The sequence below is a fragment of the Haliaeetus leucocephalus genome, unplaced genomic scaffold (assembly GCF_000737465.1).
Source record: "Haliaeetus leucocephalus isolate CR32 unplaced genomic scaffold, Haliaeetus_leucocephalus-4.0 Scaffold0, whole genome shotgun sequence".
Taxonomy (NCBI): domain Eukaryota; kingdom Metazoa; phylum Chordata; class Aves; order Accipitriformes; family Accipitridae; genus Haliaeetus; species Haliaeetus leucocephalus.
In genome coordinates, this window is record NW_010972436.1 from 29,447,407 (window position 1) to 29,470,970 (window position 23,564).

Below are 23,564 nucleotides of genomic sequence, written 5' to 3' on the forward strand. Positions count from 1 at the left end.
GCTGATTAGGCACTTTGGCTTAGAAAAGAAGCCACACACAGAAGCTGAGTATTGTTCAGCACCATCAAGCACTGTCAAGATCCATTGTCCATGCTTTTCCTTATGAAATTAACTTTTCAATGGGTTTACTGACACATGTAAAGACAAAAAAGCCAGAACAATCACACAACTGCAGTCTGCTTTAAGCTCTCTCCAAGTAAAAATGAACACCCCGCCCCCCGCCCCCGAACTGGAGTTCTTATATCAGAACCTTGAATTTCATACAAGGAAAAAAAAATCAACCACCCAACCTCTACGTCAATAAAATGTTCCTGTAAAAGAAAGCTAGGTAGATGATAATTTCTTTATAGGAAGTGGCAGCACATTAATTATTTCAGGCCACTGAGATTCTTCTGACAAAGCGCTATGAAAAACAGTGCTGCCCTGATGCGAGTGTGAAAGACTAGAACATAATTCTGCAGTGCACCTCATGTGATGGTTTTCATCCTAGACTGGAACTCTAAGAGACCTGACAATTACCATGTGGTTCAAGAGCATCAGATTGCTTAATCTGGGGACAAAGACCAGATTCTACTGTGCTAACAGTTCTTTGACCTCATTTTTACAGTACCAATGGGATTTGAGTCATCTCATATATATTTCTTGTAGACTTCAGAAAAAGCTTAAAGAATATATCAAGTGCAGCTTTGTGGCAAAAGGAATGAGTAGATGTATGGGATTAAACAGCTACCAAATAAAGAGCTTCCCTTCTTAGTGGCAGGAGGCAGGAAATAGACTCATCTGTTTCTTAACTATTTCAACTTAAAAAATTAGCAGTTTCCCTTAACATGCTATGGCATAGCCAGGAACCTTTAAATTTATCAGAATTTCAAAATATTCATCTTAGTGGCAGGTAAACCATTACTTGAAGAGTATTTATTTCATACTGTTAGTAACTTCTGTTAATGAAAAGACCTCTGCACTGCAAGATCTGCTCTTGAGTTTCTGCAAACCGTCTTAAACACTTAATTTCTGCTTTGCAGATACAAGTCAGATAGAACTGAACCATAAAGTACATGAAGCCCCTCTAGTACACAGATGTTACTGCCATCTCTTTTTAGTGCTAACATTCTCGTAGCCATGACGGTCAAATAAAGCGATACGGTTTGGAGCGAAAGCTGTAACCTTTAACCAATTCAAAAGCCGTAACCGCAACAGACAGAAAGGCAGCCTTGTATACACAGATAGTCAACCACCCCCCTCCTCCAGCTGTATCAGTTGGGTCTCAAGAGATTGCTTCCCACTATAAACTCTGCTTTGCTATCCCAGTTTCTGTAAAAGCATGCAGTTGTCACCTAACTCCAAAAAAAAAAATTATTAACCTATATGTTGATTTTAAAGCATGTAATATCCTGCACGTTTTGGTTTCCTAGCCCCCACCCTCCATTAACTTACTTCTAATAGCAGCAATGTCTCTTGTTCTGTCCATTCTCTTCCAGCACTTGCACCTTTACTCTACAAAAGACAGGAAAACCAAAGTGAAATACAGGTTTCTTTGCACAGAACTTTTGAAAAGAAAACATTAAGAAGGAAAGGGGAAGGATCTGTTATTCAGTCCACTCAAACATGTACCTTTCACAATCTTCCTACTACAGCTAACAAATCCCTGGTTATCTCATACAGCAGTTCAGTTCACATGATATACTTACATAGCTAAGGCACGCAGGTGAGTATATTCCTGCAGTTTCCGTGGATGCTGGGGACTACAAATCCCACCTTCCCAACACACCTAGGAGAACCTGCAACTCCTCTTTTATTCCAAGCTAAAGCAAAGTGATTTTGTACCCTTTTCTCAGGCTCCTAGGTATCTTTGCTTGCACATATAACAAACAGAACAGATAATTTTCCTAAATAATAAAAACCAGTAGGAGTGCTGATGGCATTCTGGTCAGCTTGACTTTGACCAGTAAAATTATGCCAAGAACAAAGCAGTTTACACGAAGCATTCTACAGTTCACACCGAAGGACAGCAGCAGCCAACAGACACAATGGAGTATCTAACCCCCTCACCAGCTGCCATACAGCCAAAGGAGGCTGCTGTCCATTGAGGTGACAGTATTACTCGATTCAGGCACACTTAGGATTCTTTCAGCTTAAAGGGCACCTTTCTCAACAGAATAGGGTTTATGTCAACATAACTTTAGCCCCCATCAAACCTTTGCTTCCAAGGCAGAGACTGGACTGTGTAAGGTGCATGCTGATCCAAAAAAGTTCATTTATCTAAAAGTTCATCAGTAACTTGGTAAAGAAAATAATAAATCTTTACAAGTGAGTTGAGCTATCTGAAAAGACAGATTAATTACAGCAAGCATATTCAGCAATCACTTGCTCCAAGGGTTGCTGCTCCCAAATCTATACCTCATGGTTAACTCCTGAGATGTTCTAAAAGTTACAAAACTCTTGGTGAAAACGTCCCCTTCTGTGATTACAGACACCCTAATCCATTACATGCCAAATAAAGACCAAAGCAGCTTGTCACCTGCTTACGAAAGACCATTCTCTAGATGGGATGTCTTTGTGCAAGACCACAGCAAAAGGAAAAGGGTATTTAGGATAAGTAAATCTATCCTATCTCAAGATGCATTTCAGACAGATCATTAACCCAAACAGAACACATTAATCAAAGTGAGTCATCCAGCAGCTGATCAGTTCTCAAACAGGCTGGTATGAACAGCCAAAAAAACAACTGCCACACACATAAAACAAAAAGGGAAATCAACTTCTGCAAACAAATCTGCTCAACTTCATTGGTATAGATGCTTGTAAACAGAACCAGAGACTAGAATCAGTAAAAGATTTATGAATTTGGTGAATATTTATACCTCCCTAAACTAAGTGAAAAAGTCAATCCATGAAACGTGATACGGAATCAGGGTTTATAAATAAATCCTGATCTCTTGTGTTTTTGTTTTATTGTTTTTGTGGGGTTTTTTTTTTTTTAGTTAACTCATGATCTCTTAGGACAATGAACACTGTACTTACAGAAACCAATTACATAGAATTAGCCTGATGTCTGCCCAAGAGAGGCACTAATCAGCAGAACACTGCAGACTTTCCAGACTGAAGGCTATGCTGAAGTACTAACATGGTATTCCTGCAATACCTCTGAGCACTATCAGGTACACACGCAGGTATCAGGCAGCAGGAGAAAGGCAAGAGGTTATGGAGTTACCAGTATCACTGCAGTGATACCTCAAAACTTTAACTATCCAATGTCATACATTGCAATGACAGTGCCAAAACATCCCCTGCAATGGTTTTGTGACAACTTTTGTAATCGAGCAACTTTCTAGTTCCCTCAGTCTGGAAAACCCTGCTCAGACTTGGAAAACAGGATAGTTGAAGACCCTGCTGAAAAATCTCAAGTTTCCGTACTGAATTATTGGACAGTTTCTTCATTCTGAACCATTCAGGTAAAATATGCAATAACATGAGTTCAGCATCTGAAGACTGACAGTACATGGATATCAGATTTTGTAGAAATAAAGACAACACAACCGTCTATCCTGGTGTCCTACACTGAGACAGAAGAAATCTAAAACAGGAATGTAACAGAAGTTGTCTCAATGTCATCTAGTGGACAACACTTGAGGAAGAAAGCTTAACAGAAGGCACAGGGGAAAAAAATCCCAACATACTTGCCTTTGCTAAAGTCTTTTTTGAGTAAATGTCTGTGCGAAGTCCAAAGTTCTGCAGATCAGTAGGTTTCTCTTTGTTTTTCTCAGGAAAACTCAACATCTGCTGAGCAGCTGGAACCTGTGAACAAACATTACAAGAGAAAGATGAGAGAGGCAGGAATTGAAAGTTTTTCAAGGTTTTCAGACCAATGTTGAACAGAACATGGACTGAATGAACAAAGAAGTTGAACATGAGTCTACAGAGATGACTTTATATAATATCACTTGCACACAATACTAGCAGATTTGTTTTGGAGATTCTAACTACCTGAAACTCTCAACCTAGATGGACAAAAAAGCGAACCTTTCAACAAATCATGCACAAATTATTCCACTGAGATGTATACTGGCTAGAGCCAAGGCAAACACACATTAGTGCAACCTGTGGGGCTCACCTGTGGAGTGCGGATATGGAGAGGCATAAGTCCAGAGGGTGTATCAGCCAGCACATTGAAGTGAGGAGTAGGAGGAGGGCCCATTGCCATGGGACGGCTTTCTGGATCCACTTGGTAGTTAATCAGACCCCACTGCTCCAGAAAAGCATGTACTCTATGAAGCAACATGACAAATTAAAATCTGAATAACTAAAGCCTTGCTTGTGTTTGACATTGCAGAAAGGAGACAGCAAAGAAAGAAGTTCATGTTTCTGGATCAAACACAGATCCAGAAGCTTCTATAATCCTTCACTAATCATGAATAGCAATACAAACCACATAGCGTGAGTTTTGTGTGGACTTGACTGCACTTCAGCATGTTGCATAAAACAAAACATGACATTTTTGATTATACATAACAGGAAATCACTTAAGGACAAAGGCAAAGCAGAGCTAGGGCTGCATGCATGGAACCATTTACAGACAATGTACAGACTGTGAGGGCTGCACAACCATACAACTGACATAACTGACTTGCAAAACCAGAATTTCTGAAAAAACTCCACATACTTACTAAACATCAGAACCTAAATAATCACAAGTCAAGATCCAAACTCTGTAGGCATGGTTCAGCAAGCAGACAGAATCTTATAAATAAAGAACAGTATAAAATAGACTGGTTACCATAAAAGTGGGGAAACTGCTAATCAACAGCACGATGGCTATTGCCCACACCTATGCTGTCATACTGGACCACTTGCATTTCTAACGCAGCTCCTATTTCTTTTTGTTAAAGTGAAGGCAGTGGCTGACAGATTCATGGCTTTTACCTCATGACAGCGCACACATCTCCAGTCAGATTCCTTCTGCAGGCAGTGCTGGTCAAGTACTCTTGAGGGTTTAAGCGATAGGTGTCAATCATGAAGTTGCGGTAAGCCAGGTATCTGAAAGACGATTAATACATAGTTCATGTACATTGATGTCTAACAAAGTTCAGAATGCATTTTAGGATTCACCTTCTCCAAACACCTGTGTTACTGACAAGCAAACAGCAACAGAAAATTTTTATTGATGAAATTTACAAATCAGTATCAAAAGCAATAGGTAAGTAGAATTTATTTTTACAATAAATATATATACTGAATATGACCCATCTCTTGCAGATTGTTTCATTCTGGATTCTGTCTGTATTTGGATTAGCAGCATATCGAAGCACACTTAAATTACAAAGTGCACAAATAGTCGTGGGCAAGAAAAATTAAAAAATTAAGCAACTCAAATGGCTATGTTGACTACTTTGAAAATCGCAATCAAAAGCAGCAGTAATAAGTCTACACCAGATGTGTCAGAAGACAGGACAACTCCTTGAAACATCTGCTCTTCCACAAATAATACAAAGAGGAAAGGAAGCACCTAGTCTCATGCCTTTGCTGCACCTCTGCTGCAAACATGTGATACATGCAAAGATCAGGGATGTGTAGATGGTCATATCTTCTCAGTTTCTAAAAGACTGACATCGCATCCTTGGTGGAAATAGGTAAAAAATATATTCTTACCCCACTCCAAATCACTCTGTGACTACAGCTGTAGCTTGGTCACTAACCAAGTACTCACTGAACAGACCACTAGCTACAGAAAAAGTTACTAGGGTCTGGTCTTCACATGGAAACAGGCTAAATAATCCTCATCAATCCCCTCTGTGAACCTGGAAGGAAAACAACTATGCAGAAAAACCAGTAGTAGTACACTGGATGGATGCTACTGTTTCTACATGTGGACTTTTTAAATGCATAAAAAGATCAGTAAGGAAAGGTTAGAGAACAGCAAAATGGAGAAAATAAGATCTTTGAAAAGCAGAGGGCAAGAACCCAGAAGCCAGCACAGCACTCCCCACTCACTGAGCTAGGAACAGTTAAAGCAGAAATGACCCCCATGAGATTCCCATATTTCAGTGCACAACAGTCCAAGTGAGCAGGTTTTGGGGTTCAGCCCATTTCCTGCACTGTAGACATTGCTTTGCAGGCTTTTTCAATAAATTTCTGGAGTGTACTAATGCTTCCTAATACAAGTTGTTCAGAACAAAATCAGCTACCACAAAATTATTGCTAGCCCTGTTCTTTAGATGGAACAAAACCCATCTGCCAAATACGAGTAAGTATCCTATGCAAAGATGTGTTCAAAAGAGCGTATTATAAGCAGATTTCTGCCTTTGGAAAATTCTTACATGCAGTGTGCAAAAGCAACTGGTAACCAAAAATATAAATCATACAGAGATGGAACACCAATGCCTTTCACAGGCAAGACATAAGCAGACAGATGCTGCAAGTACACACTCCTGCCAAAATCCCACATCTTCATTCTGCCCAAAATATATATGAAACTTGCTGGGAAAAAAAGTTATGAAGTAGGTGTTGGGCTCCTCCATGCTGAATGTTTGGTAAGCAAGAAACAAAAAGGGAGCTCCTTCCATAGAGGAATATTCAGGAACATTTTTGAATGCTCCTGGAGACAACTGGGTTACCACCTGCTCAAGAATAGGTACTTTAAAGCTGTCCTGGCTGCAGAAATTAGTTTAATATTTATTAGTTAAGGTCACATTACTAGGTGAAGAGAGAAGCCTAAGACAGAAACATCCCTAAAGTTTATCCTGAAGGGAGCCTGTTTTCAACAGTGACATGACCCATCAGCTAAAACTTGTCAACAGCGTGAAAGATAAGTCAACTAGTATTTAGTTAAAATCCCTTTTAAGACAGAAACCACCCCTCAGGCACTACTGTCAGAAGAACAAACCTGTGTTAGCTTTTGAAACACGGTATTTTATTTGGCCTGAAAACTAAGCTGGAGGCAAGACATATCCATTCAGAAGGATGTTTCTATTCTATTTTAAAAGGAAACACAAAGCAAAGACCACATGCTACTCCTACAATCCCTAAATGGCAACAAAAATACATCTCTAGGATTAGGAGGAGTCCCTAATTTGCTTCACTCATAGGCAATAACCAGTAGCAGCTCACGGATGAGTATCAAGAGACCTGATGTTTTGATGTCAACTGAAAAAGGAAGCATGGGATTACACGTGATGACCACATCAATGGCAAATAAGGAAGATAAGCATTCTTTCACAATTCAATCTGTTTGCAGTCTTAGACTCTAAGTCCTAGAAACCCCAAACCAAAAATATGCTTAATAGTAAAACGGATGGAGCAGAGTTGGTGTCAAATACATTTTGGATCAAATACATTTTGGAAACACTATGATACAGCTATAGTTACCTCTGCAACTCAGACATGTAGAGAAGTTGTGAGTAAAGACTACAGACTGAAAACCATTCAGGGTGTTAGGGACCTCAGGAGGTCTCTAAGCCAATCTCCTACTCAAACCATGGTCAGCACTGAATTTTGACCAGGTTGCTTAGGGCTTTGTCCAGCAAGGCCTGAAAGACTCCAAGGAAGAACATTCCCAACTTCCAAGGGCCCCACTGACAAGAAGCTCAAGGTGACCCAGCAATGTGCACTCATAGCCCAGAAAGCCAACCATGTCCGGGGCTGCACCACCAGCAGCGCGGCCAGCAGGTCAAGGGAGGGGATTCTGCTCCTCTACTCCACTCTGGTGAGACCCCACCTGCAGTACCACATCCAGCTCTGGGCTCCTCAGCACAGGAGAGACATGGACCTGTTGGAGCGGGTCCAGAGGAGGGACACGAAAATAATCAGAGGGCTGGAACACCTCTCCTGTGAGGAAAGGCTGAGAGAGTTGGGGTTGTTCCGCCTGGAGAAGAGAAGGCTCCAGGGAGACCTTAGAGCAGCCTTCCAGTACCTAAAGGGGGCTTATAAGAAAGATGGGGAGGGACTCTTCACCAGGACATGTAGTGATGGGTCAAGCGGTAATAGCTTTAAACTGAAAGAGGGTAGATTCAGATCAGATGTAAGAAAGTTCTTCCCTGTGACAGTGGTGAAACACTGGAACAGGTTGCCCAGAGAAGCTGTGGATGCCCCATCCCTGGCAGTGTTCAAGGCCAGGTTGGACGGGCCTTTGAGCAACCTGGTCTAGTAGAAGGTGTCCCTGCCCATGGCAGGGGAGTTGGAACTAGATGACCCTTAAGGTGGCTTCCAACCCAAACCATCCTATGATTCTATGATTGCTCTGAATAACTAAATTTACTGTTATAACAGAAAAATTCTCAGAGGAGGGGAGGTGTACTTTTACTAATGCACATAACAAGCCTTGCAGTAGATTCTCAAGATAAGCATCTGATGCAAAATCAGCAGCTTATCTTCTGATCTGACTTAGCAGTGTAACAAGTTAATCATTCAACGTATGAAAAAACTTGCAATACCTCAAGACAATAATCAGCTTTTTTTTTATATTTGTTTTAAACAGCTTCCCTGAAGCTGTTTAAGATGTTCAAACAGCTGTGAGTGTATGATTTTGAATTAAGAACACTTAAGTTCCGCAGTAGATACCAGATCCCACACGGAGACGAGACAGGTACAAACTGGATCTAAATTCAAGTGAGATAACCCCACCTAGATTTAACAGGCATGGCCAGAATTAAAATGTCACTAGACAGTTTGGAACAGCTATATAAGAAAAAATATTTTTCTTCTTGCAACACACAACTCCAGCTCCCTGATTTAAATCAGACTGCCTAATATCTGAAAGCACAGTTACATGTCAGGCCTGTGAAGATTCATTTTCTGACCCTCACCTACACTTTCAGAATTATCCATCTGCTGCTCAGGGAACCATGAAATCAACAGAAATAACTGTGCAAAATCCATTCCACAGTCTGACACAGCATCCTACAACAAACTCTGTGATCAGTGCTTACATGCTCAACTCCTGAGTCTCGAAAATACAACATGCCATGAGAAGGGAGAGAAAAATAAAGGAGGATTATTAAGTTTTTACAGTATCATGAAATTTTCCAGATGTCTTTGGAAGATGATCATGTCTTGTACCACACAAAAAAGTTCAGGAATTTGTTCCAATATTACTTGGGAGAAACTAGTTTTATTTTCCTGGATAACCACTATTAACTACTGCTTTGATATTTAACCTTTTACCTCTACAACAATAATGCACAGACATTATCAAACTACAAGAAGTGGTTGTACAGGTGCTCTTTCCTTCTTTCATGCTCCTAGAGACAGTATCTGCTTAACACATGCATAGCTGAAGTGACCACAGGATTCATGAAACTGGAAGCTCCTTTATCTTGCCACACTCTTATACACCTGTATTCACATGTTTTACTTACATTTCTGGAGTCTTGGACTTGTTTTTTCCATTGAAGAATTCAGGAAGAGCACGACGTTCAATCACATGAATACTGTAACAAAAATACACAATTCAGATGCCAAAGACTAAATAATGTTGGAGTACTCTGCACACTTTCAAATGACTATTTTGAGGGAGAATAGCAAGGGTGGTTGGGGGGCGGGGGGGTGTTGGTTTGATTTGGTTTTAGAAACCCTAGTATTCTAGCATGACCCTTTGAAATTTGCTTATTTCATCAAATAACCAAAGCTCCATTAAAAAAGCATCACAAAATGCAGTCCTTGATCAAAGCAAAAATACACACCCAAAGCTGCCCTAATCAAACTCTGAAAAGTACTGAGCAGCAGCCCATTTCCAACTGTACCTTCACGAGTTCCATATTCTGACAGAAGTATCTTTATTCTCCAACCTAGTTAGGACAAACATTCAGCAAAGTACCAATACCTCAAAGAACCCAAGCTTTTATGGTATATACTTAGACGATGGAAGTACAAGTAAGCGCTTTGAGTCCAACTCCAAAGTTGGATCTACAGTAATTATTAGTGCTCACAAGTCAGGTAGGAGACTGGCTTCAAGAAAGTAGCTAGTACCTCCCTGGTCAATTGGGAAAATAAAATCCAAAGTATGGATATTTGGAGCAACTAAACACTGTTTAAAAATAATTCTTTCCCTTTGTACTCCAAGGAAGAAATACAGAACGAAAACTGACCACATATGGAAGAGCAGAACTAATGACACATGAGATGCTATGCATTATATAAAATATACTAAGGTAAAGATCACAGAAAATTCAGCTTTAGTTATTTGACAAATACATTTTTTTTCCTTCCATAGCTGTTCCAAGTAAAGTATTTAAGTTTAAATGTTCTTTTAGTAGAATCTTCCAATCTGCACATACTACTAGCCTGACAGTGTCAATAGCACTGCGGAAACTTATGGAATCACGTTCTCATATTTCCTAAAAAAAGACTGGAGGAAGTTATATGATTTATTTTAACATAAATAAGGACATTTGGTCCTGAAACATTTTAATTGCAGGGCGATTGCATCTGTGGAGTTCTACCAGCAACAAATGAACAAGATCATTTTGCGTTATCCATGGCATATAATGCGATATATAAGAGGGTTTTTACTGTGAAGCAAAATTATAATTTATGTAAACAGCCAGAGTATATGGAACTTGATTAGTCAACTCATTTTTTCTTTTCTAAGATCTTAGTATGCAAATTCTTTGAAGGACCCAAGATTTAACCCACCTATTACTAAGTGAGGAAATAGCTTCAAGATTAAAAACCCTTCCATTTTATAAAAAAAGTCTCAGAAATGCAGGACTTGCTAGAGTAACTTAAGACAGAAATGTGCAGAATGGCACATACTTTATGCAAGTTAAAATCTGGATAACTACAATGGTCATTTAAGAATTGTTACTTTTAAAGGAAATAGAAAAATATATTCTTTACAAATCTTCCTTCCTCCTATAAGTTCAGTTTTTAACCTATCATGCAATTGTCCTCTTACGCTGATACCACTTACTCTTAACTTGTCATTCATAGGAAAATAACTTGAAGATTAACCAATAAACTTTTCAGATTGTAGTAACAAACAATCTAGTTCTTGCAATGAAGTTGCCCAAAGCATAAGACATTACACTGAAACTGAATTGAGCATTAAATATAATTTACCTTTTTACTAGAAAATTAATTTTAGCAAGGACTATTCTAAAACAGCAGTTTATAAAACATTTTGAGATAAGCAGATTAGAATTATTTTTCAGCTTACTTGAAATTAGTAGTGACTGGCCACATTAAAGAAGTATTTGCAATTTGGGAGGGCTGCAGATAGTGGTTTGTTTATGTATTTACATAACGCAAGCAGCATCTTGCTGGGACAGCAACAGCAGTTAACACCTGGAGCCTGAGGTGAGACAGTGCTACATATATGCTCTCTAGTTCTCCAGAACTACAAAAACCTATCTCTGAACGGAAAAGAAGTGCTCAAAGACAGAAAAATGTCAGTCTCACAACTGTGCTGTTATTTCAGCCTTAAAGCCAAATCACCTTAACATGCTGTTTCTGGAGCACTAGAATCCAAAAATCAAAGCTTCTTTTCACATCATCCTGCTACCTTGTGGATGTCCACTCTACCCATCAGAGATGCTTTAAGTTTGCCTTTCAGAAGGTCAGAACAAGTACACCTGATGCAACGAGAAGTTTATTCTGTCTCTTCAGAAATACCACATTAGTCTTTTAGCTATGTTTCACAGACAGATTTAGCTCTCAGGCACTCCATTAGAACTACCGCTGCTACTGCAAATGCACCCATCAAGAATTTTTAACCAATCATTATTGCCTCTCATGCCCAAAAGGCACTTGTACAATAGCATCAGAATGATCTCATGACATAATGTCATCGTCGTCATTTTCTCAGTAGGGAAGTACTATTGTACCTTCACTTTACAAACAAGGAATTGAAGCACAGAGACTATAGATATGCCCACCTTGGTTTAAAGTAAACCTCCATTAGCTCGAGCTATACAAAGTTGCCTTTCCTGATCTACAGCAGATCCACAGTTTTATCCCTTTAGGAAGTGCATCAATGGAGCGTTTCATTCTGCACGCGTAACAGAACTACACCTCGAGCTTTTCCACTCACAAAGCAACTGGAGCACCCATAAATTCAGACTACGTGATCCTTAGCTTTTCTGCTTCCAGGATCATCTCTGAGTGGGAGAGCAAGGGGTCTGAGGAAACAGATGGTTCTATTTATGGGGATTTAGGTCAACTCAAGCCACTGGCACAGACCTAGGCTAAGCAACTGACTCAAGGTAACAAAGCTTGTCAGAGCTGGAAATTGAACCAACCCTTACACTAACAGTTCACATCCCATCTTAATTCACTACTATAAAAACTTAAACACTTTTGAAAGTTGCACATGAATCCTAATACTCAAGTGTCATAGCATGCCTTTTTAGATTCCGGCCTACACAACGTCTCAACTCCTAGAGCCAAGACAAAATACACACTCAAATGACAGCCCTTCCAGACAATTGACTATTCCTTATTCTGCTTCCAAAGCAGTTTTTATTTTAAAACATTACTACATTAAGAGTTTAACTTGTAGAGGGACTTTCATTCCCGATCACTTGCTTCTCTTCCCACACCACAAAAGTTTGAGTATACAGAGAACATTAGGGTGACTATAGCGAGTTATATGGTCATAGCACACCACAAACCTCTGACTCCACGGACAATTCCAAAATGAAACAAGTATCCTCCCTGTATAAGCAATAACTTATCCTCAAAGTCAAGATCTGAAGCAAAATAAAAGGCCACCACCTTTCAGAAGTAGATACAAACACAGAAAAATCATACCAAGACTAGAGAAGTAGGCAAGACAAAGGAATTATTTTCCCATGGGGGAGGGGATAAAAAACAACATAAAGCAAAAAATGCTGAAGATAGACTGAAGATCTATGCTGTTTGAAATTCTCTTCCTCATTCCCAATCCCTGAAAACTGCCAGAAGTCAGCTTGGAAAGATTTTTAAATGGAAAAGATGTACCCATACATGGGAACTAGACCTAAACAAAAGTAATTTCTTTCAGCTCTCAGCTTGATTTATGAGAAACAACCACCAAAACTGAGTCTTCCCCCAGTTCCAAATGACTTTCTTACCAGTTGTAGTCAAACCAAGATGCATAGCTTGGAATAATGATGTGGTTGGTTTGTTCTGTGACATTATCTTCACCTGGATCAATTGACCGACTTTGATCACCTTTGTTAGGATCTTCATCTTCCTGTGTCATGGAGGGAATATAACAGTTAGTAGGTTGCAAGAGACATACCTAACAACTCCCAGCCCACGCAAAGTTAGTCCAAAACAAGTGTTTTCCAATCCTTTGCAGAATAAACTTTTCCTGATGCAATCTCTGGTCAATGGGAAAAATCTCAGGGACCAGAGAAAGTGTAATCTGTGTTCATAAAAATATTAAAGAAAGCATAAGGCCAGTAAGAAGTTTTTACAGAGCCAGCTCCCAAATCTCAAGGACATACTTGACTGTACAGTTAGATCAGGCTTTGCATCCTGTTCATAAAATTAAGCATGCTCTAACTATGGGAGAAAACACTGCATTTCAATTCTGCAGTATACTGCAACCACATGTAATGAAAACAGCACAAGTCTAGAGTACTTTGTAAGCTGTCAGCCTAGCTCTTGCTGCCATCTCGTTACTGACACTGCACCAATTTTTAATATTGTCTAAGACAGGTTGTATTTTCTGCCACTCTTCCCCCATTAACCTTTTCACTCCTCAGAAGTGCATTAAAGGAAATCAGATTAATTACTTCTAGTTTCACTGGGACACACTTGTCAGCCGTAACAGTTTCGTGTCTGCAAAACTGTGCCTCATTACACTAAATTCTTGCTTGGATAAACTCAACTCGGATCAAACTTAAAGCTGGTCTCGGATATTTCTCTCTTGTGAAGAGGAGATACTAAGTTCAACTTGTAACTCTGCACATCCCTGCATTTGCTGCCACTCAGCAGGTGAACAGACCCATGAGTTTGCTCATACAGGGCTATGAAGACACCAGTGAGCAAGATTTTCTAAGATTCCCAAGCAGAGGACAAGTCTTCGGTCACTTCCCACTGCTTCACAACAGAAGCCTCCTGTGAACAGTAGGAGTTCTGCAGCCTGAGTTCCAGCACACTGTTGCTTCCTGATCCAAAATGAAAAAGAGAAGGGCACTGTATAAAAAGAGGGTCAGGGCATGATATGAACTGTACGAGAAACCCTCAGATGCTATTTGAAGAGCCTGTAGGCAACTCAACATTAAATGGTTTTCTTTACCTGAATTACTAATCCAGACAGATTTCAGAGAAACAGAACAGACTATTAAAAATAAGGAAGTCGCTAAAGCAAGATCTTAAAGAGTAATTGCTATCAGTGATGTATCTTTGTCTGGGACTAAATTCCCCCAAAGACAACAGGGTATCACTCTAAATATTTTTAGTGATCTGACAATAGATATTCAGAAAATAAGTTCTTCCTCTCATCATGCCCTCAACTTCCAACACTCTTCTCTCAAAATGCATTCACCAGAGAAACAGACCACACCCCCCAAAAAACACCATTTAACATAGGACATAAAAAGCAAACCTCTTCTGATCTAACATGGAACAAATACTAATGTTGCTGCTTGAGTCCCCACAGTTCCAGGTCATTCTACACCCAGGGATGGAGAAGTTACACCAGAAAAGAAAGAGCATTTCCCATACTGGAAAAGCCTGCTGTCACATTCCTTCTGAGTTGGTTTCCCTAACTTGGAAAACAGTGCTTCTCTAAGAATCGTATTTGGCAATCTGTGTTCACATGTCCATATCTAGATACTTAAGCCCACTGTTCCTTAGTGTGATACCTGCTCCTAAACTAAAATAAAGGTTGCTTACTACCTAGCCAGTGGTCTGCATACCTAGAGTTGTTAGCTTTCCCCATTTTAAAACATCACAAAGATTTTTTAGCATTTCTGAAAACACATACACAGATTGGACATACGAACTGAAATACAGTAAAACTAGAAATACTTCCGTATTGGAAGTCAGATTTTCTTAATTATATGTATAACTAAGGTCACATCCAAGTGTCTGTGTCTGTGCAGGTCTGCAACTGTATGAACCTAACACAGATGTGATCTTTCCTTACCTGCATGATCAGGCAGCCATCTTATACTAAGCAAGCTGTGAAAAATAGTGCCTGGCATAGTGACAATGCAGTTCAATACAGAAACTACCCCGGCAACACTATTAAAATGATTAGGAAGCCTATCCAGAGTTTAGATTTAGTCCTATATCCTAAAGGAAAAGCATAACCTTTGAAAAATCTTACATCTGAAAAACGCTTCTTTGAAAGTACTTTGCAACTGTCTCCTCATTCTCATTTTTAATATACTAGATTTAAAAATACAAAATAATCTCACAGCATATGTAGAATTTTTATAATAGCAAAACAACATTCCTATCAGTAACTAATTTAATCTTATATAACACTTGAAAAACATTACAGGCTTAAGTTACTGAAGATGAGATCAAGATCTTGACAGGACAAGGGGTAATGGTTTTAAACTAAAAGAGTAGATTCAGATTAGATACAAGGAAGAAATTTTTTACGATGAGGGTGGTGAAACTCTGGCACAGGTTGCCCAGAGAGGTGGTAGATGCCCCATCCCTGGAAACATTCCAGGTCAGGTTGGATGGGGCTCTGAGCAACCTGATCTAGTTGAAGATGTCCCTGCTCATGGCAGGGGGGGTGACTAGATGACCTTTAAAGGTCCCTTTCAATCCAGACCATTCTATAGTTCTATGATCTCAGCTTCTACCAAACTTATTAAGAAACAGCTGCTGTTACCTTTCCGCCAGTTGCCACTGTCTCCTCATCCTGTTCATCTGAAAGGTAAAAGCATTGAGAATTACACTAATAAAAAGCGTCTGATTGCTCATAAGCCTTTCTAGCAATGCAATTGCTGAATTCGAAAGAATATTTCATTTGTTTTGGAAGCGAAGTGAGGAGAAAAACAAAGTGGACCACACATCATTAAGGCAATCTCATCCTTATGCAGGCACTCAACTATCCCAGACAAGAGAACAGATAAGAATACAGAGGAAGGATAATTAGAATTCTTCCACACTTAGGAATCCATACCTAATTACCGCCTTTCCCAGTGCCCTAGATATAGCCTTGTATAATGGGGTATGGGACACTAGTTTGTATCTGTTATGCCAAAGGCTTAGCAATGCTCAGGGAACCTGTGATTCACCTTGATTCCCAGTAAGAAAACAAAAATACTGCCAGGAAAGAGCTTATATGTCATACAAAAAAAAAAAAAAAAAAAAAAGAAGCCTACAAGGGAACAGCCTTGCAAGTGAAAAAGAGTCAATACGTTTCAACTCAAATACATACAAAAACTGAATTAATTCAATAAAAGAGTAGGATTAGAGATTCCTTTTAAAATTGAGAGATTTAAAAAATATTTACTCTGTTGGCCTGCAAGCAAGATTTTACTATAAAACTTAGGGGACGGGGTGCTGGAGTGTGTTGTGTGTTTATTTTACCAAGGTCTGCTACTGTTCCTCCTTTCACAGGCGTGTTTTCACTGTCTTTCTTTGGGTTCACTACAAAAGTAAGCAAGATTGAAACTCTGATGAGTAACTGTCAGACAAGATACAATTATCGAAAAGTCTAGCATGCTTTTACTATCTTATCAATAAACTGTTTTGTTATGTCTTTCCAGTTCAAAAGAGTTCAGCTGTGCAGTTTGAGTACAACAGACCATTTGTTTGATTTCTCTGTAATTTCACATCTGAACACAAAGCAGCTTCTATTCATGCAGTTAGTGGACCAAGTACTGTACTTTTTCCACCTGTGCAACACATAACATTTCTTACATGCAAGTTCAAACCAGGTAAAAACCAAATAGTGTGGCACCCAAAATAGTTTGGTGTCAAGGACTTGATAGAAGGAATTATTTTTCTGACTTCTCTTTACTTAACAGGTATTGCATAGATCATTGCTTTTCTGAAAAGGATTAAGAACTGAATACATTTGTCATGTTGCTAGAGTTTGCACTCATTTAATGTGCTTATCTTGGTTACTTGGCATACAATTATTTTCCTCCAGAAAACTCCATCCCCCTAAAACATGAACTCTGTATAATGGGTGAGAACAATCCTAAAATAGATGAAACTAAACATTTAAGTGGATTTTCGTAAATGTATTTCAAAAAGCCAAAATAAGGTGAATCTGCTGCCCTTCTCAGCTGTCACATTCAAATCCTTGACTAGATAAATTTAGATGGGCACAGATCACATGGCCCCACAGCCACAAAGTATTTCAAAGATTTGACAAAATACATGTGTATTTTTCAGTGCAGTTTAAGCAGTTTTAACATTTAAAGAATCCAGTGTATGAATTTTTTACCATTTTTGGGAAGTACCACTTCTTCTATATTAGGTACTGGTGTGGGATCCTCCATGTCCTTTGTAAGATCTTCTTGCTCATCTTCTTCTTTCTGCCCTCTCCTTTTCCCATATAAGGCTGTTTGTCTAAAACAGATCATATACAAATTCTCTGCCAGCTGCAACTGTCAGATGTTCTCATCTTGACGTTATTCTTCAGATATCCGGATTAAAGGACTAGGTTAAAACACTTATAAAAACATGAATGCTGTAGGAAGTGGTGCTGGTGGAGTTACATAAAATATTCTCTGTGTATTACTAAACGAAGTTTAAAAAAAAAAAGTATTTTCCACTGTTTCAAGACTGGAGATCACCACTGTATATAGATCTTGATTCCAAAACTGTCTCCAGCATGCTGGCAGCACTTGCATACTAGCGAGATTCAAGGGAGCAGCAATTCACTTACATTTGTCCTTTTTAAAGTTGCAATAAAGGCATCTGCTGCATAGAACAGAAGAGGCAACAGACCATTTCAAGGCATGCTGCCTTATTTAAGAAAAAAGGCTGGCTTGTACCATTGATTTTGTGTACCGAGGAAGCAATTTTGGGAACAAGGCAGAATCACTCACCACTCTCTTTACACAATCTAACTCAGGCTTTACATTTGGAACAAAGAAGTAATTCAGATCAACTATTTCTTTCTCACCTCAGATGATAAATTTCCAGTTTTGACTTCTTAGAGCCCAACAGATCTATTAAACAAGACCTGAATTTTTTGTTCAAAAGCGGCCACCTCCATATCCACACATATCCCGATAAAAGCTTATTTATGGGAGTTTATAATATTGGGTTTTGTTTGTTTGCTTGGTTTAAGAGATCAAACTAGCATGGGAAAAAACGCTACTCTGTAGGCCACAAATGCTACTCCGTTAAAGTTGCATTTGAGAAGTGGACTTTAAAATACCTGGCTATGTAGATAAAAAACCCTCCTCCATTAAATGCAGTAATTTATGGGGCTATACTTCAAAAAGTGTACATGTACTACATGATTGCACTAACAGAACGAGTTTTGAGTTATTTTAGAAGCAGCTGAGTAACTTTTCATTTGAGAAATTCTACTCTTGATGCAGCAATGAATCCTGTCACTGACACAAATAACATGCCAACCTGCACTAGATGCTCCTCCAACCTGCAGGCGATACATTTCTACAGAGTAAAGAAATTACATACACTGCACAAGCAAAATCACTCAAGTCTATTGTAGAAATAGTAGAATACTGTAATCTAAGGTGAGACAAATGAAAGGTGACAGAGATCTCCCCATAAGCATTTCTTCAAGAAAATTTGCCTCAAATTCCAGGACTCAGACACTCACCCTTTCTTCCCTGTCTTTTTTCTCGACTCCACAGGAGTGGGGGGTGGAGAAGGAGAATGCTTTCTCTTCCTTGTACTTGCTGCTGCTTTCCTGTCTCTCCTCTCTGGACTACGTACAGGCTGTTAGAGAAGCAAAGTAGTTAGCTCAAACACTAGTTATTGAAACGCTGTAGGCTACACTCTTCCGTAATACATCCTACAACAGAGAAGCTAAAAGCAATAATACCACAACATACACCACATTCAGCTCCAGAATACTTCCATTTGTCAAGGTGAAACCCCCTAAATTTTCTACAGCCATCCCCCAGATGCTGCAATGGCTATGTACTTAAGATACATAGATTCAGAGCAAGAGTCAGAAGGTAAGGTGCGACTTGGTCAATATACTCTATCCAACAGGAGAGATTTCCTAGTGAGCAGCCTGGCCTCAAGGTTAAATGAACATGTTTTCAGAGTCCTAACTTATGGCATTGGGAGGGATACAAAAATTAGTTTCAACAAGTACAGAGAATTTGGAAATCAAATATTAACTGATGCTGTTTAACACACCCCTGTTTCACTTATGCGAAAGCACAGAGTGGGTGCTATCTCCTACCATCCTCAGAAAGGGGGGAAAAAAATAAAAATCAACATGCACACTGACACTTTTGGATAAAGGATATGTCAGAAGAAAGTTAAAACTAGACTGTGTTGTCATAGGCACCTCAAACTGTTCAACTAGCTTAATTTTAGCAACTCTGAGTCCCAAAAAAGTGACTTATGCTGAGATAAAGAATATTGATGTATCAAGAGGTCACCTATTAAGCAGAGAACCACCTACCTCTTCATTTTTCATGGAGATCCTCTGTCGGAAACTCACTGATTTCCTGTTCTCATCTACCTCATAATCCTCTTCATTCATCCATTCATTGAATATATCTGTGTCCAAAATCCACTTGGCATGAACCTAAAGAACAGAACAACATGCCGATGTTTTTTGAAAAAATAACTCTATGACAGACCTCATAGAATGAAGTACTTGCAGCTTTGTTATCAGAGTCTGAATGTCCAAATACCTTGTAATGGTTTTACACATAATAGATGACAGCTTCATGAGGCAATACAATAAAGGATAAACATGCGCGTAAGTCTACTGAATGCCATGTCTGTTCCTCCATCATTTTTAAGCCTTCTGAAGTGTGAGGTCAGTTCTCACAGGTGGGACAACAGCTCAGTATTAAGAGTGTACTTTGGATGCTGAAATTACCATCAAAATCTTCTAAATACACAGATCACTGTAGCAGATGGGCCACAAAAGACCAAAAAAAATGAAGAAGAGTTGGCTGTATCTTGGAAAGATTGACTATCTTGACTTAAAACATCCATCTTCAAATAAAGTTCTAGTTCACATAGTTGAAAATAAATTCTTGAGCTTTAGGTGATTTATACACAAAAAGCATGTGTTCCAGTTATTTACAGGTAACTACTTGGAATAAGTAGTTTGAATAGATATCAAGTTATTTTCTGACCTCAGCTGCTCTAACTCTGCTGTTTAGATGAACAGCATACACACAGAACAACACTGCATGTTATGTATAAAAGAGTAAGTTCAATAAAAGGACAATAAAGTAGCATTTACTACTGTTTGATTATTACTGTTCTTCTTCATTCATTTGCAATGAGCTAAATCAGGCAAATAATTTCTGTAGAAAGAAAACTAATTATGTAGAGAATGTAAATAAGGCTGATGTTGGTTTTAGTGCTCATGTGTTCAACAGATTGAGAAGCGCTGACTTTTTGCATCGTTATGACATGATGTAAGAGCAGAGTTCCCATTAAATTGAACCTTTCAATAAAGAAAGGTGAGATATGACCCTCAGGGATTCTTTAAACAGCTACCAGTTTTCTCATTCACTTCCATGTTGGCTCTAACTCTAGGGACAGTTGCATTCATGCACTACAATTCATTAGCAATGCCAAGGATTTTAGTAAAATCAAGAAACTTAAACTCTGCCCTGTACTAAGAGCATACAGAAGCTGGTATCTACAGTGGTACTGAGCTAAGACAAATGAACCCAAGAGCTTCTGTAGCAGTGTGAAACCAGGGGACAGGGGACCCCACGGCCACACACAATCTGTCAACCAGACCACAGCTCTATTTTGATCCCAATAGCTGAATCTGCTGGAAATCACGTTGCCATTACAATAACTCAAAGAGAAAAGACAAGATTTCAGTGGTACCGCAAACATAAAAAATTCAGATCTGTTCTCCTAAAGCAGCTTCTTAACTTCCATGTTATCTAACTCCTAATATTTTTTGGCCATTTCTGTATTAGAGAAAAAGATTAACTTTCTGCACACAAAATATGTTTTAAGCCCTGTAATACATGTGTGGTAATCTCAGGTTTGTAACCTGACAGTTCTTTTCTCTAACAATATTCTTCAAAAAACACCACGAGGATATCATATTTTTCCCCACTTCCTCTCCTTAAACACTGTACAATGCCATTATGCCTTCTAATGAGTTGTCAGGTTCCATCCGAGAGATGGCTGCACTTCAGCAGTAAGGGAAGGACTTACCTTTAAAAGAAAACACCTCAAGTCAGGCCAAAATAAATACGGTAATTTTGGCGCTATCAGAGATGCATAAGCCTGTCCTTCTCACTCACAAATTAAAGTACTTTTTCAACAGCATTCCTCCCCAGACCAAAGCAATGTTTTAGACATTTTCATTACAGCTCTAGAAATATCACTCTGCTTTTCCATATATATGGAAATACAGCCATTGTTACTCAGCTGCACATTAAAATATCTATCTAGTAGCACCTGAGCATGAGCTATACCGATACAGTAACTTTGGGAAACTGTTTAAGAGAGACTTACCTTCCATGGCTTTTCAGGAATTGGAGGATCCTCAATTTCAGCATCTATTTCATTGGCATGAACCCAAGTGTCATAGCTAATGAGAGGAGTCAAGAAAAAACAAAATTGGTCCCCTGGGCTGTTCATCCAGAAAGATTACCAGCAGGAATTTTATTCAGCAATTTTGACATGTGCAAATCATATCGCTGGGGTAGAATAGTAAAGTTTTTTCCACACAGTGAAATGTTAAAGCAATAATCACTGGTTTCTACTACAGAAATAGGACACACTGAAAAGGGAGGGGTCCAAGGCATTTAATGCACATTTTTAACTTTCTGAATTTAAAAGCCAGCTCAGTGAAGCCAGCTACAGCTTAAAATTGCAGGTCTACTCTCTAGATTCAGGGGTATAAATGCAGTTTTTGAGTCACTTGTTCAAACTCTGGCATTAAGTTAATTAACTTGTTTCTGTTCTTACGAGTTTAAAGCAAGAGATACTGGATTCCTCGAAGAAAGGAGTATGCATCCTCTTCTTCAATCCCTACTGCTGTAGAATCCATTTATTACTTACATTCACTTTTACACATACTATTCCCTCAAAAGCCTATTTATAAATGCTAAGAAACTGCACTCAGTAACAGCAAAAGCCAAAATACATTGTAATCAACACCAGGCATGTACTGAGCAGCTAGAATAAGTCATATGCAAGAAAAGATGTGTATATAGCATTCCTCATGTTTATACTGATATTTATAAATACCTATACACACACACACACAGAGTCAACTGATATAAATATAAAAATATTTAAAGGTTCTTCATCTATATGAAGAAAGAAACTTAAGTGTGACTGTTGTTTGCTCTCTTCCACTGAAATATGCATAAGGTTCCTGAAAATTCTGTGCATGCACAGCAGAGCAGATTTTAGTACCCTGAAAAAGTTATTTAAATAGAAGTCAATGCTGGGTTATCAATCTTTTGAGTTTTCCAAAACCTGGACTCAGAAACCAGTTATTACAAATACATTTACATTACCAACAGTACATACGCTATCTTTTAGCACCTTCTAACAACACAGGTCAGCTTTCTCAAATATATGCTTTCAACAGTCACTTGCACTTGATTGAAGGCAACCCATGGAGTGAAATCTCTTTGTTGAAGAAAGCTGAACTAGGTGACTAGAAGTTCTCCCTTTTGACTTTAAAGTCTTACTAACTTCATGGAAAGGCTCACTCTACTCTTTGAAAGCCTGGTTCAATTTGCAACCTTACTAGTGACTCTGCAGAAAAACAAACTCTCCTTTTCTAATCTCGCCCACCTGCCAGTATCATAGATAGGTATGCATATTTTGGTTTTAAATCACTGATAAGTCTTTTCAAGCTTTGGACATTGAGATAAATGGTAGCAATACTAAATTATTGCGTGGTTATACTCCATAAGACAACCACTGCTTGTCTCATAATATGAACAGCGATGTACAATCATTCAGAATCAAAACAACAGGAATGCAGTACTGTATATTTGGGTTAACTTTTTAGACGAGCCAGCGTGAGATAGGTCTGAGCCTGCCATTCTGCGTAACAAGGAAAGAGCATAGCTGTAGGCCACACAGCTGGGACGCTCCCCATGCAGGTTCACTACTGATAACCACAGAGCACTGCTATCAGGAGAGGTAAGACTCAGTAAGTGAAAGGAGCAGTTTGTTTGAGGACATGGATTTTCCTACTTGCGAGTTTTAATCAAGATTTTTCCTTCAACAAACTTAAGTAAGATTTGGGGTCTGCATTCTTCCCCCACCTTTCTTTACCTGTCTGGAAAAAAGCCCCAGTGTACCAGCACCTGCTTGTCTTTTTTCATCACAGGTCTCAGCCATTCATCTGCAAAGGGGAAAGAAATCTAGCATCAGCTTCACATTGTAAAGCACATTAAACACTATTTTGCTTTTCCACAGTAAAGTTACTGCAATCATCTCTGATAAAAGTCTCCTGTAGTGCAATTACAATGGCCCAGCCTGCCACAGTGATACACTTG

The 23,564-nt window shown here is 38.9% G+C and overlaps 1 protein-coding gene across 2 annotated transcripts in view; it reads right to left on the reverse strand.

Moving 5' to 3' along the window:
* The window catches only part of SMARCC1 (SWI/SNF related, matrix associated, actin dependent regulator of chromatin, subfamily c, member 1), an 83,733-nt gene that overhangs the window by 43,786 nt on the left and 16,383 nt on the right, over positions 1–23,564 (reverse strand). For both annotated transcript variants that reach the window (XM_010562036.1, XM_010562045.1), the window contains exons 6-18: positions 23,341–23,410; positions 21,556–21,631; positions 19,514–19,639; positions 18,695–18,813; positions 17,342–17,466; positions 16,477–16,536; positions 15,773–15,810; positions 13,044–13,165; positions 9,351–9,422; positions 4,921–5,034; positions 4,112–4,265; positions 3,682–3,795; positions 1,435–1,494 (exon numbers count right to left, since the gene is read on the reverse strand). In XM_010562036.1, coding sequence (XP_010560338.1) covers positions 1,435–1,494; positions 3,682–3,795; positions 4,112–4,265; positions 4,921–5,034; positions 9,351–9,422; positions 13,044–13,165; positions 15,773–15,810; positions 16,477–16,536; positions 17,342–17,466; positions 18,695–18,813; positions 19,514–19,639; positions 21,556–21,631; positions 23,341–23,410 — 1,250 coding nt within the window. The remainder of the gene's footprint in view (positions 1–1,434; positions 1,495–3,681; positions 3,796–4,111; positions 4,266–4,920; positions 5,035–9,350; positions 9,423–13,043; positions 13,166–15,772; positions 15,811–16,476; positions 16,537–17,341; positions 17,467–18,694; positions 18,814–19,513; positions 19,640–21,555; positions 21,632–23,340; positions 23,411–23,564) is intronic.